The following is a 15168-nucleotide window of genomic DNA, read 5'->3' on the forward strand; positions in this document are numbered from 1 at the left end:
TATGCTAGACGACCACAGTACAATAATTACAGTATTTTGCTTTAAAAGACTCTGATTGCACCCAGTCTCATTCCCAAAGCCAGCCATTTTTTTAAGTTGGCATAATATTGTAGATCTGAGTTAGTAACATTTACAATACTCAAAATAATAAGTCCTATATAAAGACATTTTAAGCAGCAAGCGTTAACTCCTATACTGAGGAGGAACTTCATGCTTTTATTTAACAAACCAAGGTCTGAGTTTCCGTTTTGTCCCTATACGTGTCTTGACACAGCTGGAGGTGGGTGGGTTTCCACAATGGGTGTCCGTTCAGATCACATGTCGCTGACTGCCCTTACTTACTTTAGTACTATTAGAAAGCAACCACCTCTCCATTTTTTTCCCTTTGTTTCTCACAATTAGTTCTAAGAAAGCATGTTACTGTGTATATTTACATACAAAGTAATTACAGTATCACTCATTTTCATAATAGTGAGTGTAATACTCTTTAATCACGTATTTTTTTATTTATAAAACATTTAAACTAGTTTAGTTAACACACACACACACACTATCGTTTGCATGAATTTCATTGCAGAGAAGCTCTTCCAGGTTTAATTTAGTACATTTCCGTTCATTGACATTTACTTCCAGGAGATAGTAAAGTGATGAGATTGCGAACAGAAAACTCACACAGCTTGCCAATAAACCTGCTCATTCATTGATTCATTGCAGGTGTATTGGTGCCTATGACTTCGTCCTTTATTTGTGTTAACAATGTAATATGATTCCAATAAACCATAACCCCTGTGTGCATTGTTCAAGTGTGTTTACCAGTGGCATGTGGGCGGCGTGTGCACGCGTGTGTGTACTTGTGTTTGAGAGCTTCCACAAGAGGCCTTTTCATAGAGCTGATAAAACAGTGCTGATAAAGTCTGTGTTAGCACTTTTGGCCAAAAGGCTTGGCAAACACATTTCACACACACGTACGCATGACATGAGGTCACACATGTGCATACGGATGTTTAATTGCATGAAAGTGCTTGTGAGATTTTGTGTGTGTTGGATCATCCTGGAGTTTTAAGATTTACGTCTTTGGGGTCTTATGTATTTATAATTATAGTAGCTCTTAATTTTTATTTTATTTACTTAACTATTATTTGAGGTGATCAAGAAATTGTCCATTTTAAATGGCATTCAAATTCACACCAATATGCATGTTCTGAATGTATGAAGCAAACATGCTAACTATTATTCCACTGTGATTTTTGGTGAATTATTGTATTGCAGCAATGAGTGACCAGAAAAAGTACTACTTATTTTTTTTTTAACTTTGTTGATGGAAACCTTAAAGCAAGATTGAAAATTAATTATTAAAGGCTTCCTGAAAATATGAATACACACTGTCCCCTTGCAATCCTTGAAGTTTCCGGATGTGCCTTCAGTGAACTTTACACTTTATATGACTCTCAGATTAAAGTTTAACAAGTAGATTAAAGGTGTCTTTGAGAGGACACTCTGCTGGCATAGTTTTATTTTTATCAAGATGTGTTCTGATGTTCACCCATTAGTATGTACTTCAAATCGCATGTACTGTACTTCAAATTTCTCATCAAACGGAACAATCATACACAAATGAGGTTTTGGATATAGCGATGAAAATATTTTAGGATGAATTAATAAGGGAAAAAAATGTTTTAGGAATATGAACAATTGTAAGTGCAGATGGAAGGATGTCTTGTTTTTGAGGATATGAGCAATTGTCTTATCAAAGCATGCACCGAATGCCCCTCCCTTATGTTAAGGATTTAACGACGGTGTCTTAAAACAGGATTAAAACAGGACAGCAGATTTGACTCAGTCTGGAATCTCTCTAAGCCACACAGAAATGACAACAGTTGCATTTTTTAGCATTTTATCGGCGGGGTCTGTTTTTGAAGATGTGAATAAATGTGCCAAAAGAAAATAAGAACAACAATTTGTTTTGGTTTATGTACTACATATTTAATTAGTGAATGTTTAGAAAAGACTTTTGTTTCGTGTGAAGAAAAAGTAGTCGAGGTTTACCAACAATCCTCAACTGTAATTTTAGAGACATTTTTATTGATACTTTAGCAGCATAATGTGATATTATTCTAAGACTATCTAATGTCGGAACATACCTTTCATTTGTTAATTCATTTAGAATAAATAAGGTCAAATATGTATGTCTGGGGGTTACATGACCCTAGTCGTCATTGAAGATCCTTACAAATCCGTTCTGTTTTGCTCCCCATGTTCAGTTTTAAGAATGATAGCAGTGGAATTTTTTTGCACAATAGCCTGGAAAGGGGAAATCAGCAGCCCCACTTTTCTAAACACAGCATGCTGATTAATGGTTTGTGGATATCATTTAAGCAGCAAAATCCTTCCGTTTTTATCCATCTTAAGGGGCAGTCATTTTGCCACCTTCTGTCGACTAAATATGACATCACAGTTGCTCAGGGCTTGGGTAATTTCTCATCACCTATTTCATGAGTTCGACTATGCGATGTTTGTACACTGAGGCGTGATTGTACACTGCCTTAGCTCTGATCAGCTGTGATATCGTTTTCAGTTGATAAAATAATTAAAAAAAAGGGTGGATTTTGTTCGTATCTCAGATTTAATTCGTATTCACAAATGAAAGGAAAAATCACAATATGTTCAATGCAACTCACTTGTCTAAACACAATATGATCGATATTGTTTGTGGAAAAGGAATTAAGTGGCGAAATTCAGTGGTGCGTAATTCATTTTCCATAAAGACAATATTAATCAGAATGCATGTAAAGACTAGCAACATATAGAACATATTAGTTATGATTTTTTAGTTTAATTCCTCTTTACTCAGAAGGCTTTATCTTTGTGGGGCAACATAGAATATAATTTTGCCACCATTTTTTTTTTCTTTTTACTTGACTTCCCCTTTAAGGCTCCATACATCTGCCACTGCGATTCATCCTACTGCACCATTCTCATCTATCAGTGCTTCCTCCAACGATTTTGGGGTTTCTCCTCACACTCGGGGCCCTCGCAAGTGCCAGAAAGGGCGGCAGGCGTCACTTTAGGCTTTGCCGGAGCGGGCGACCCCTTGCTGACACTCATGAGCAGAGCCGGGAGCTCATACGAAATGGCCTTCTCTAAATGGTCCATTATGCAATCACCCGTCCAGCTGCAGTGGTAGCACAGCTGCTGGAAATTAGACACTGGATTGACTCCAAAGAAGTCCTGATAGGCCTCCTTACTGGGAAGGTCAAACTTGCTGACGTTGGTCTTGGCCAGAATGGACTTGAAGATGTAGTACTTGTCTGGGTCTGTGACAATGTCTTGAAACACCTCATAGGGGTCACTAAACCAGCCCAGCTTTTCGTGGAAGGTCTGGAGGTATCGGTCAACAAGGAGGGCGTGAATGCGCACTCGAATGCCATGTTGCCGGATGAATGCGATCTTATTTTCAATCTGATTCTCGATCACCTGCAAGAACAGCGAGACGCAGAGTGAGGAACTGAATGGATTAATTTACCAACGCTCATATAGGAATCTAGATTTTCAAACATGTAGAAAAAAAGAAGTCATACCTGGTTCAAGTCCTCCAACAAAGAGGTCTCCTCCTTCATGAAGAGCTCCCGACTGGTATCTGCCACATATTCCTGAGTCCAGAAAGAGCTCACGTACACCCGAGGAGGTTCTGTGGCGTTGATGAGGGGCGCCATGCTCCAGAACAGGGCTCCGTAGACCCTCATCAGGTCCTGGGTGGTGAGACTGTCGGCCTTGTTGAGAATGATGCGGATTTGGGATTCACGACCCTTCATCTGCCTGAAGAGCATTTCCAGCTCCCCTCCCACATCAAGTTTGGTAGGATCAAAAACCAGGAAGATGAGATCAGCCCGGTCAATGAACCACTGGCACACCTCGTTGTAAGGGTACCCTTGATCGGGGGAAGGCAAATGACATACTGTAAGTACTCTATGCATTATGAGAAGGGTTTCAACACAAGTAGCTTCAAAACAACTGAGTCCATTAATGAGGTCAGTGGGTCTCAACTGTTGTCACGCAGAGACCCAGATTTTCCTACTGTTGCAAAGTTGTGACCCATTTTTAAAATACCCTTTGAAACCATGCTGTGTACCGCATAATATTTTGAAACCCAACTGCACTGTGCTCACAAGTTCAAAATGCAATTTACATCAGTTACCTGTGCTTGAACATAATAAATGCACTTTTAACTAAATAAAAAGCATTTCTGCCTTAAAGTTGAATTCTACGCTTTTGTCACTCCTGGATCAAAATTAAACCCAATTGGATGAAATAGCTAACCCAACATTGGGAACAATATGAATGAAGTCAAGGTTGCATTATTCATATGCATTTTATTGGGTTGAAGATTTGATTCATTGAATCAAGACGGTTAGAGTTAACCCTTACCCTTTTGATCAAACGAGGGCTGAATCCACCCATATTAACGAGTTAGGATATGAACCCCAATTCTTGAGTCCAAATGTAGCATTGTGTTAGCCATTGAGCTATCTAGCCACCCTTAATGTTTGTATTCTAAGAAAGTTGGGTCAAAAAAAGACAAAATCAAAATTCGAAATCCACAGCGAGTACCCAGTGAATAGGTTAGGAAATCAAACATTTTATGAAGAGTATGCTCAAGTAAGTATGGCACTAACTGAGAGGGCCTTCTTGTGCCATGTGAAAATCTTTTTCTACGGTGCTCTGAAAACTAGCTCATTATACACCAAGGATCCACTGGAAATTATTACGAGCTGACCACGCTGACTCACTTAAAATGTTTACATGTCCCACAAATTGAGAATCACTAAAATAGCTTACCTCTCTCCTGCTGCTTGCGGTTTTCAATGATTCCAGGTGTATCGACAATCGTGACCCTCTCTAGCAGCTTATGGGGCATCTCATAGCCCACCAGCCTCTCCAGGAAGCCCTGACCGAACTTCTCCAAGGGCGAGAAGGAACGCGAGCTGTCGGCTGCCATAACGATGCCCTCTATGGTGCGATACTTCTCGCCGTGCATTATTACAGTATACTCAGAGGTTGTGGGTTCAGCACCTGATGGAAGAGGAAATAGAATTTAGAGAGGGTCACTGACATTTGGCATATCAAGTCTTGTTTAATTGCAAATATACCAGTAGTACACTTTAAAAAAAAAAAGGAAAATTATCAGCACTGTACTGTATATTTTACATTTTTTATGTATTTTTAAAATATCATTTAATTTACATTTCAACAGCTAAAAAAACATGAAATCACTGTAACTAAAAATACATTATTTCTGTTACTTTATGGATTAATAGAATCAAAATAGATTGATTCATTATTAAAATACATTTACGGTACATATGTACTGTATTTCACAGCTCTTTGTTATTTTTATTTGTTATTTAAGTCAAAGTCAAAATGTTTATTGTCATGTGCACAGTTTCCACGTACAATGAAATTCGTAGTTTGTCATTCATACGAATGTAGTAAAATAAATACTAAGACGTTTTATTTCGCCTTCTTCAGAGTGGGACACTGAAGAAGGCGGAAAAAAAAAACGCTGAAACAGGTAAAAACCTCTTAGATTTTTTGAGATTTTAAAGTGTTTAACTTGCGGAATTTTAACGTTTTTAAGCCTTACCACTGTCTGATAAAGAAGAAAACAACAACGGATAAATATGTTTTGATTAATGAGTCTTTGGAAATTAATAGGGAATTTCTGGCTCAAAATTGAATTTGAATTTGAAGTTGGATATTTAGATTACGGTGCAATTCAAATTATGTTACGCAGGTTAATTATGTGGAAGGATAAGGATGTCAAAAAAGAGAGATGAAAAAGAAATCATGTGTGGAGGCTGAAGGTTTATATTGATTTAATAAATAAGTAAAACAATACGTCTACAAAGCATTCAAATGAATGGATTCAATATTTGTAATGGTATATGTCGTGTAAGTTAGCTAATGCTTATGTCATGTGTTTACTACAATAAATAATTCAAGAAAAATCACTTCTGTATGTCCCTATTGATGAAAGTTTACAATCCATCCACAACTATTTATACATTTTGGAAAATGCATTTAGCCAAATTTACGTACCTGTGTATAATTCTTGTGGGGTGTCATGAAGACCCAGCAGGTAGTTAATCATGGAGGACTTGCCCACACTCCATGGTCCAATGAACAAAACCATGGGCTTTGAAGTGATTTCCCCGTCTACATTGTAGAAGAAAGGAGAACAGGAACATATATTGATTGACTGGCACATAGCTCTGACCAATTTTATAAATTCAGTTTCTACAAAGAAAAATTGCAGTATGAAGCGCCCAAGTTTTCAGGTCTTTCCTGCCCTGATTTCTTGTGCCATCTTGTGGCCATAATGTTTTGATCATGCAAAGTCGAGCTGTAAATCTAGTATCGACTTGGTTCAAATACTTTATATTAATAACTGTCTCTTTGAAATATGACAACAGTCATATGACGCATTCAGTGTGATTTAACCTGTGACTTCATGCTGCCGGAGTTCATTGTACTTGAAGGCTTGCTCCACAGGTTTGATGGCTTTGTGGTAAATGTTTAGTAGTTTCTTCATTGCAGCTGGAGAGAAACGTAGTCGAGATTCAGAACATAACAGGTCAAAAGTGCTGAAGAGACAATTTGAGCAATGGGCTTGGATTCAGGACTGAATGTATCATATTTCCCTTTACTATATTTTAGGTTTAAAACTTGGCTCAGGTTCTTACCTGTCAACTGAGCTGAAGTTTCAGCAGCAGCCAATCGTAGTGTGTCTTCAATATGGGAGCGGTCCCTCAGCATTGGACCCTCATCTGTTTTTGGCACAGTAGACTATCAAGAATGTTTTGCACACTATTCAATAGATATCAATAAATCTTGTTAACTGTGTGTATTTGTGTTTTGGATAGCTATGTTTTAAACCTTTTCTCCTAAACAAAACATTCATGAAATGAATCCACATGTCAAATGCTTCTAAGTGAGTGGACCACCTGTGTGCAGAACAAGGTTGACTATTATACCATGAAGAAGAACATCTATCAGTCTATTCGCTTCCTTTGCTATTTTGGTCTGTTTATTTCTGTACCAGCGGTTGTCGCTAATTCCTCTTTAGCCACACACGGTGTCATATTCAGTGGGATTGACATGCCTGGGAAAGAAAGGCTGGAAGCTGAGAGGGAACTTTTAAGTGTCGTGACCCTTTACATTTAAATGTTCACTGCATTCATTGCTGCTGCAAATAAATGTCAGATGTGGTCTGTGCAGAGACAATATCTGGCAATTTTCAAGCATTTGTGTGATCATATGACATCCATTATTCTTCATACGGTACCTTTGGCCTTTGCAGACTCTTTGACCTCCACGGGAGTGGTCGCTGCCTCGTGAGTTTCTTCAGATGTTTCTTCCCTAAGATCTTCTAACGTTGCTTGCTCATCCGAGTCGTGTGTGATGTCTTCAACAACCTGTACTTTAGGAATTTCTTCTGGCTCTGGTTCAGAAACAAGTTTTAATGCATCTTCTACAATGTCATCATTTGGAACTTTCGGCATTTCTTCTTCAGGTTCTGATACCACCTCTGGTTCAGCTTTATATTCTGCTGATATCATTTCCAGTTCAGCTTCAAATTGAGATTCTGATACAACTTCTGCTTCAGCTTCAGAGTTGGCTTCTGGGTGTGATATTACTTCTGCTTCAGCTTCATAGTTGGGTTCAGGTTGTGATATCATTTCTGCTACTAGTTCATCTTCGGCTTCGGGTGCAAATGTCTCTTCTGGTTCAGTTTCAAATTGTGTTTCAGGTTCTGTTATCATTTCTGCCTCAGCTTCATATTCTGATACATGTTCTGATATCACTTCCGATACTGCTTCATATTCTTTTTCAGGTTCTATCACTTCAGGTTGAACATATTCTGCTTCAGGTTTTAATATCTCCTCTGGTTTAGCTTCATATTCTACTTCATCGTCTGATATTACTTTTGGCTCATCTTCTTGTTCTGCTCCAGGTTCTGGTGTCACTTCAGATTCAACTTCGTATACTGCTTCGGGTTTTGATATTTCCTCTAGTTTACCTTTATATTCTACTTCATCAATTATTGCCTCTGCTTCAGCTTCATTTTCTGCTTCAGGTTCTGATATCACTTTTGGGTCAGCATCATTTTTTTCCGACTCTGACAAGGCTTCTACTGCACCATCATAATCTGTTTCAGGTTCTGACAAGACTTCTACTCCACCATCATAATCTGTTTCAGCTTCTGACACAACATTTGTTTGAGCATAGTCATGAGCTTCAGGTGCCAGTTTTTGCTCTGAGGGTTCAGTGCTCATTTCAAGGATGCCCTGTGGTTCTGATTCAGCACCTTTTAACACAATTTCTTCCTCAGTGAGTTCTCCCTCTTTTGACTCCTCCCTTGTTTCCTGAAACAGTTCTTCCTCTTCAGAATCATCACCGGGAGGCATAACTGCTTCATCTTTTTGCATTACATCATCATTGCCTTCGCTTTTGCCTTCCTCACCCACAAACTCCCCTGCAGAAGATACAACCTCGCCAGCTGCTTCATTCTTGTTTATTTCATCCAAAACGGATGCCTCATTTTCCTCAGATGCCACCTCCTCTTGTTTCTGAACAACTTCCTCTTGTTCTTCTACATAGCTAGATTTCTCAAGAGTGGAAGCTTCAGTTTGTGACATCTCAGCTGGTTCTTCTTCAGATAGTGAGGCCGATTCTTCCTCAGATGCAGCTGGTGTTGGAGTACATGTTTGACAGATGGACCTCTCTGGGGCTGGGGTGTCATTGGATGAACTCTGGCTGGGATGCTCTTCTGCTGTGCTACATCCACAGGAGAAGAGGTTTCTTTCGGGCTCCTGGAGCCGTAAAGGCACAAGCGGCTCTTCATCAGGGATGGATGACCCTGCCATCAAACCACAGAAGAGAGAATGCTATCTGTATATGCTTTCACCATGTTGAAATGTATTTATTTGCAAACAACACAGTGTAACGCATGCTCATTCAAAAGTATTTTATTGTGTGGATGAGATATAATTTATTTTTAAAAATACTGAATTTAATTATGTATCTTTTATAATCCTTGAGGTTGAAGTAAATTGGCAAAGAAAACCACAAATAATTTTGTTTATAGACAAAATATGAACAGTTTACTGCTGAAAAGGGCTAGATACATTTTGTATATAATTTTCAAATGTGGTAGTTTACTGTAATCATGCCCATATTGCTATAAAAAAATGCATTTTGCAAGGTGCGTCAATGTCTCAATGGTAATATGGGATGAATGCTATGTTTTTAGCCTTTAGTCAACAAGTATATCCAATTGTATTTGCAAGTACGTTTGAACATATTTTCAACTTTATTCAATTGAGATTTCCAGTCAGTCATGTATACTCGTGTTTCCATCATGTTACTCATGTTTACAACATGTTTACTCCACATTGGCATCTCCAACATACTAGTGCATATGAAAGGGTTTCAAAAGTCCAGATGAGTGCATCAGTGATAAATGAATGCTGAGGCTAGTACTCATGATATTCTATTCAAGATGCTTGAGGAAACCTGGGTTAGCTGTGACACATACCACATTTTGCGCAATCTAATGAAATCACATACAAGAGATGCAATAACATTGTTAACCTTTGTTAAGTTTTGATTGAACCTTCCACAAATGATGAGGCTAGTACTCAGGAGAATATGTTAATTTTGTTTGAAATGAACTCAAAATAACCCTTCCAAATAATCCAAACTGTAGGAAATCCTTACAGCCACTTACTGTGTACAAGGACCACCGAGTCACACCCTCTATTTAATTTTAACTGCCTGCTCGTGTGAACGCACGGTAGAGCACATTCTGGTGCCAGGCCATTGATATAGTATATGTAAAGTTCACATTACAAGGTGGGGACAGTGAAAAATTACGACAGGCATAAGCAGCTGGCACCATTTTCTTTTTTAGGATTTGTCAGTCTTAGAACTTCTTTCTCAAAACTAATGAAGTGTTGGCATTAGCTATGTGTTTCACGAAAGGCCATTTGACCTTAAAAAGTATCAGTCATTGCTTTACTTTTTTGAGTGATTATAGACTGTATAGACCTGTGCTTCTGCTAACCTATCAAAGTATGAAATGATATCATGTAACTCTTTAGTCCTCTGCGTAAATCCAAAATTGTGTCTGTGAGTGATGTGTATTTCTGCTCCACTGTTATGTAATTGTGGGGCTCATTTATATAATAACTTGATGACATGATCAGCTAGTCTTAGGTGAACATCCGGGGCCATTTTCAAGTAACAGTGGAACACTGTTGTACATTTGGTGAAGTGATTGTGCTCCAGTGTTGTGTATGAACTGCTGCTTCTTCTGGTTAAATTGCTTGAATTTTACTTTTATTTGCTGACTTTTTTTATATTCACACACTGGTCTCAATTTCCACAAGAGAAGCAAAGGTCTCTGACTTCTTTTTACGACATTCCCGTAGACAGCAAAATAAGATTCATATGATATGGAGAAACTTGCTTCTACACCTTGCACATGCCAATAAACACTTTGAATCTCAATCTGAAGCTATTAGCACCTAGTAGACCCAGTCTGCAGTTATGCGAGATGACATTCTGAGATTCAGACATTCTGCAAAGCATCTGGGTGAAAAGCTAAAACTTTTCCCCCAGTCATCATTGTAACGAACGCCGGAGTCACAATTGGCCTCTTACATGAAAAGGGCTGGCCTCTCAAATTGACTAATTTCAGCAAGACAGAAAAAAAAAAAGTGCCATAATTCATGATCCTTAACTGTTGCACTCCTGTGAAACTATGATTTCTATTCTCTTCTATGTATTTTGTTTAGTGTTCATAATGATTGATTATGCACCAATCGGAGCAAGACCTCCAATTTTGTTGTATACTTGCTCTACAATGACAATTATTCTATTCTATTCTATTCTATTCTATTCTATTCTATTCTATTCTATTCTATTCTATTCTATTCTATTCTGGCCAAAATATCATGGACGTTGTAATTTTTTACATTTAACATTCAAACAAATTGACTTGAAAATTTAGGTTGGATTTATAAGATCCAATTGGAAGCGATTGCTTAGACTTTCAACTAATTGTATAACTAAATGTATTTTGTTATTGTTATGTTTGTGTTACAATCCTGCTTTTGTTCATTCTGGCATATTGGCTTTGAAGATAGTTTAGTCCTTAATAGGTTTAACATTTTGGTTTAAAAAAAAAGAAAAACATAAGACAGCTACCTAAATGTCAGTTTTAGTTTGTCATGCGATTGGGTTTATCTGTTCTATGATGCAAACAATATCCTCACTCTTGCAATAAGTCCCCATTCCCTCCATCTATTTTAAGGTACTGAATCACACATTAAGCTATTTATTACAGATGATGTGCGTTGCGAGCTTATCACTCTCTTTTGAGTGCTGTCATCATTTAAGTTCATTTGTCAAATGTCACATGTTCATCGTGTATTCCTAGCATATTGCCTTTATTATAATGCAAGATACATAAAGCTGGTGTCTTTTCTAGATACGCAGTAGATTTTCCACAAATGTCCTGCACCATGTTGATGGTACTTGAAATTCTGGGTGTGCAGTGTGGTGAGACGTGCGTTGCTGTTGCAAGTTACCTTTCTGATGCAGAAATAGGCCCACAATGAGTCACAGGGTGAAAAGAAAGAAGGATATTTGCACTTCTATTTTTCTTAGCGGTGTGAAGCTCTCCTCTTCACTGTGACTGTCATAAGGCCGCCATGCTATTCTGATGTAACATTTGGCACCATGCATTCCTTGCAATAGCTTGAGTGGTTATGCAAGATGACTTCTTGCAAAGATCTTCAGTAATAAATCTATCAGTAAGTGTGGTGACATAGGTGAACACTTTACAGAATAATGTATGGGTGTGGATTATATGCATGCACAGAGCTACAGATTTACAAAATTGTTGTAACTTCTGTTGAATGTTTGGTTAGAATACAGGAAATATTAAGGACAGTTTCTGAGTAAATTAATAATATAGTTCATGTGTATTACCAGCAAAATTGGAATATTTTTTAAATAACTGTAAAGAATTTCAATGTTATAATTTTGTCTTGCAATAACCAGACATAAATGTACGTATTTATTTTATCCATTCAGTTCCTACGTTATTTCTTATTATTAGGGTACCTGGTGGTTGAGCAAATAATTGCGAGGGATACACATACGCAAACTGACATTAAGACTATTACACTCTTCGAAGTCTGTAATGAAGCCTAACAAGCATGTTTTTGCAAGGAAACTGAAATAATCTGACAAAATCTGCAAATGACTGCATGAGCTGAAATTCAAACACATCACTTCTTAATGATGGTGCAATTGGGCTGACCAGTACAATATTTTGAATATTTGTCACAAAATATCTGTATACATACAGTAAAACACAGTAGGCAAGAATAAACATAGTTTTTGTTGTTGTTGTTGTTGTTTCTTTGCAGCCTTTAAGGTCCTTTTGAGGAGAAACATTGAGCAAGTTTCCAGTTTATTCCAATTCATTTACTCATAAACAGAATGTGTAGACTGTGACCATGAATTTTTTAGAGTAAAATTTGACAACATATATTTGACTCCGGTCTAAACAGAGTATAATTCAAAAGCAAAATTTTACACTTGGAAGAGAGTAAAATATTCAAAGAAACCACACATTTTAATTTTACTCTGTTCAGACTGTGACTAACTATTGTCTAATTAGAGCAAAATATGCTCTCTGAAATCTGCTGTGTATATTACAGCTGATACCTAAATTCACATAATTTTGGAACATCGTCAAACATCAAAGCACAACTATTCAAATATTATATTTTGGCCAGTTATAGAAAAAAAGTCATATTTTTATTTATTTATGTATTCATTTACTATTATTATTATTATTATTATTATTATTATTAGTAGTAGTAGTAGTAGTAGTAGTAGTAGTAATAGTAGTGATTGCCACAACACTAGGTACATCTGAACATCTAATAAGAGCCAATAGAAGAGCTGTATTAATATCACACAAAAGATCGTTTTCTCTTCTGAACGACAGTCATAGTATTTAGGTGAGATACATATTTTAAAATCCTCTCTGTGTGGGTGTATAGTATTCTACTCCACTACAACCACAAAAAGAAACATTGTGAATTCAATGGCTCCCTGCATTTTCATCAAAACGGAACTTTATATTTTTCCATTGGAATACTAATCGTATTGTGTATATTTGTGTATCTGTCTAATGCGCTGCAAAGCCTTCCTGCATGTATGCACATGTATAGTATGTGTACATGTAAGTGCGTGCACACCTACAGTGCACTTGCTCACAACCCACTTTCCAACTGAGAAGTCATTGTCTGTCACATCACCCAAAGTCAAGGTTTCATGGAACTGGATAAATACATACATATCCAAAATCAACAGTTTTGCTGAGCTTAATTTACAAAATAATGGCATATTATTTGCCATTGATTGGTTCAGTTTGTGATCTAGATCACATAAACAAACAAACAAAAAAATAAAGTACTCCCGCTAAACTGAAGGTTTAACTTCGGGGAAAATATGTAAATATCATATCGAAAAGACACTGGCCAAGAGAGGATCTGCTCTCTATGCCAGATATCCACTCCAGCACTGCGGGCAGGAAGTGGAAACACACTGACATGACATTTACAGTTCTGTATCAAACTTCATGATCAGATGTACCCTTCAATGACACTTGTATATCATTGCTTTGGAATTGACTGATACAGTATTACTTCAATCAACTCTCTGCAGTCTTATTCTCATCTTGCAATGACAAGATAATGACTTTCCATCAGAGACAATGATCTTTTTCGAAACTTCATAACAATCACATGCTATAGGACTGGCATATTTCCGCAAAGTAATGTATCTGTGTGGATATTCATTTAATAAAGACTATGGATTCTGGAAAGCCACGAAGGGATCAGTGAGCTGAGTATCTGGGGATGTTTTAGTTTGACAAATGCCTGACGTGTGACTACAGCTGTTTGCTGGGTCTAAAATGAACCTATTCAAGGACGCACAAGGGTGTCTGTATAAGGTTAAAAACATTGATTATTTGTACATAGATCTCTTCATATCTGGTCAGGATTTTCACTAAATAGAATTCATTTTGTTATCTTATTGTAATGTCTAAAAAGAACAGATAAAAAAATAAAGGGATTAATTGGCAAAATCTCTTTTCAAAGTGAATAATTGGTGTTTTAAGTGAGCGTGTGCGCTTAGTCAAGCCAATCCGTCAGCACTGTCTCTCCAGGCAATGAGAATGAGCAGCAGGCAGAACATTTTCCATCAGCTGGTGTCCCAACTCAGACTGACATTTCCATTTTATACCATCGAAACCACAAACTGCTCGGCATCAATTTTCTACAAACATTTTCTGCAGGATTGGTATTGTTCATTGATTGGATTTGATTCTCTATATTATCGTTTGACTACTGGAAAAACAAAGATTGTTCAAAAGATCCAGTATAGCAGTTCCCTTTATGCTTCCAGAGTAACAATTTTGTGTCCACAATAAAATCACAAAACTATGGTGTAATCCTTCTGCTGTACTGCTGCACTGTATAAGCGCTCCCTTCCCTTCCCTCATACAATCCAAAGCCATACCTGCAGCAGGCAGAGCCAGCAGAGCCAGAACGCAGCACACATGGACCAGAGACTTCATTTTGGCTGCCAGGGGCCCCCCTCCTCTTCCCGGGATATATTTATATACCCCTCAGGCAGAATTAAGGGGCATGTGCCCAGTGGAGGTTGGACACAGCAACTGTTTTCTTATCCTGATTGGTTATTTCAGCAGCCTTGCAGAGCTTGTGCAGAGCTTGTACAGAGCTTGAGAGTATACAGTAGCAGTATATTATACTATACTGTACTGCCCTCTACTATTCTCTAGATACTATTAAAAGTTGATCACTTTAAAGCATTTACATTTTACATTAATCATACAAAGGGAGGATCATCTTTTGAGTCATCTTACTTTCATGAATGTATAATTTGAAAATAATAACAATTATGAATGTTTGAGCAGCACCTTAACCCATTGAGTGCAGCTTCCCCAACATGATCAACAAGGGTTGAATGATGTTTACTTATTTAATTGGAAGTTATTTATTA

At 37.5% G+C, this 15168-nt stretch overlaps 1 protein-coding gene across 1 annotated transcript; it reads right to left on the reverse strand.

Moving 5' to 3' along the window:
- Positions 1-777: 777 nt before the first annotated feature.
- Positions 778-14722, reverse strand: srla (sarcalumenin a). The gene is made up of 8 exons (XM_088420601.1): positions 14665-14722; positions 7343-8917; positions 6741-6824; positions 6499-6594; positions 6097-6213; positions 4837-5070; positions 3579-3928; positions 778-3474 (listed from the first exon to the last, which is right to left on the reverse strand). Exons 1-8 carry the CDS (start codon positions 14720-14722, stop codon positions 2983-2985), a joined length of 3006 nt encoding a protein of 1001 aa, XP_088276727.1. The 3' UTR covers positions 778-2982.
- Between the last annotated feature and the right edge of the window lie 446 nt (positions 14723-15168).

This window comes from Hippichthys cyanospilos, chromosome 7, assembly GCF_059441005.1.
Source record: "Hippichthys cyanospilos isolate Australia breed blue-spotted pipefish chromosome 7, RoL_Hcya_1.0, whole genome shotgun sequence".
Taxonomy (NCBI): domain Eukaryota; kingdom Metazoa; phylum Chordata; class Actinopteri; order Syngnathiformes; family Syngnathidae; genus Hippichthys; species Hippichthys cyanospilos.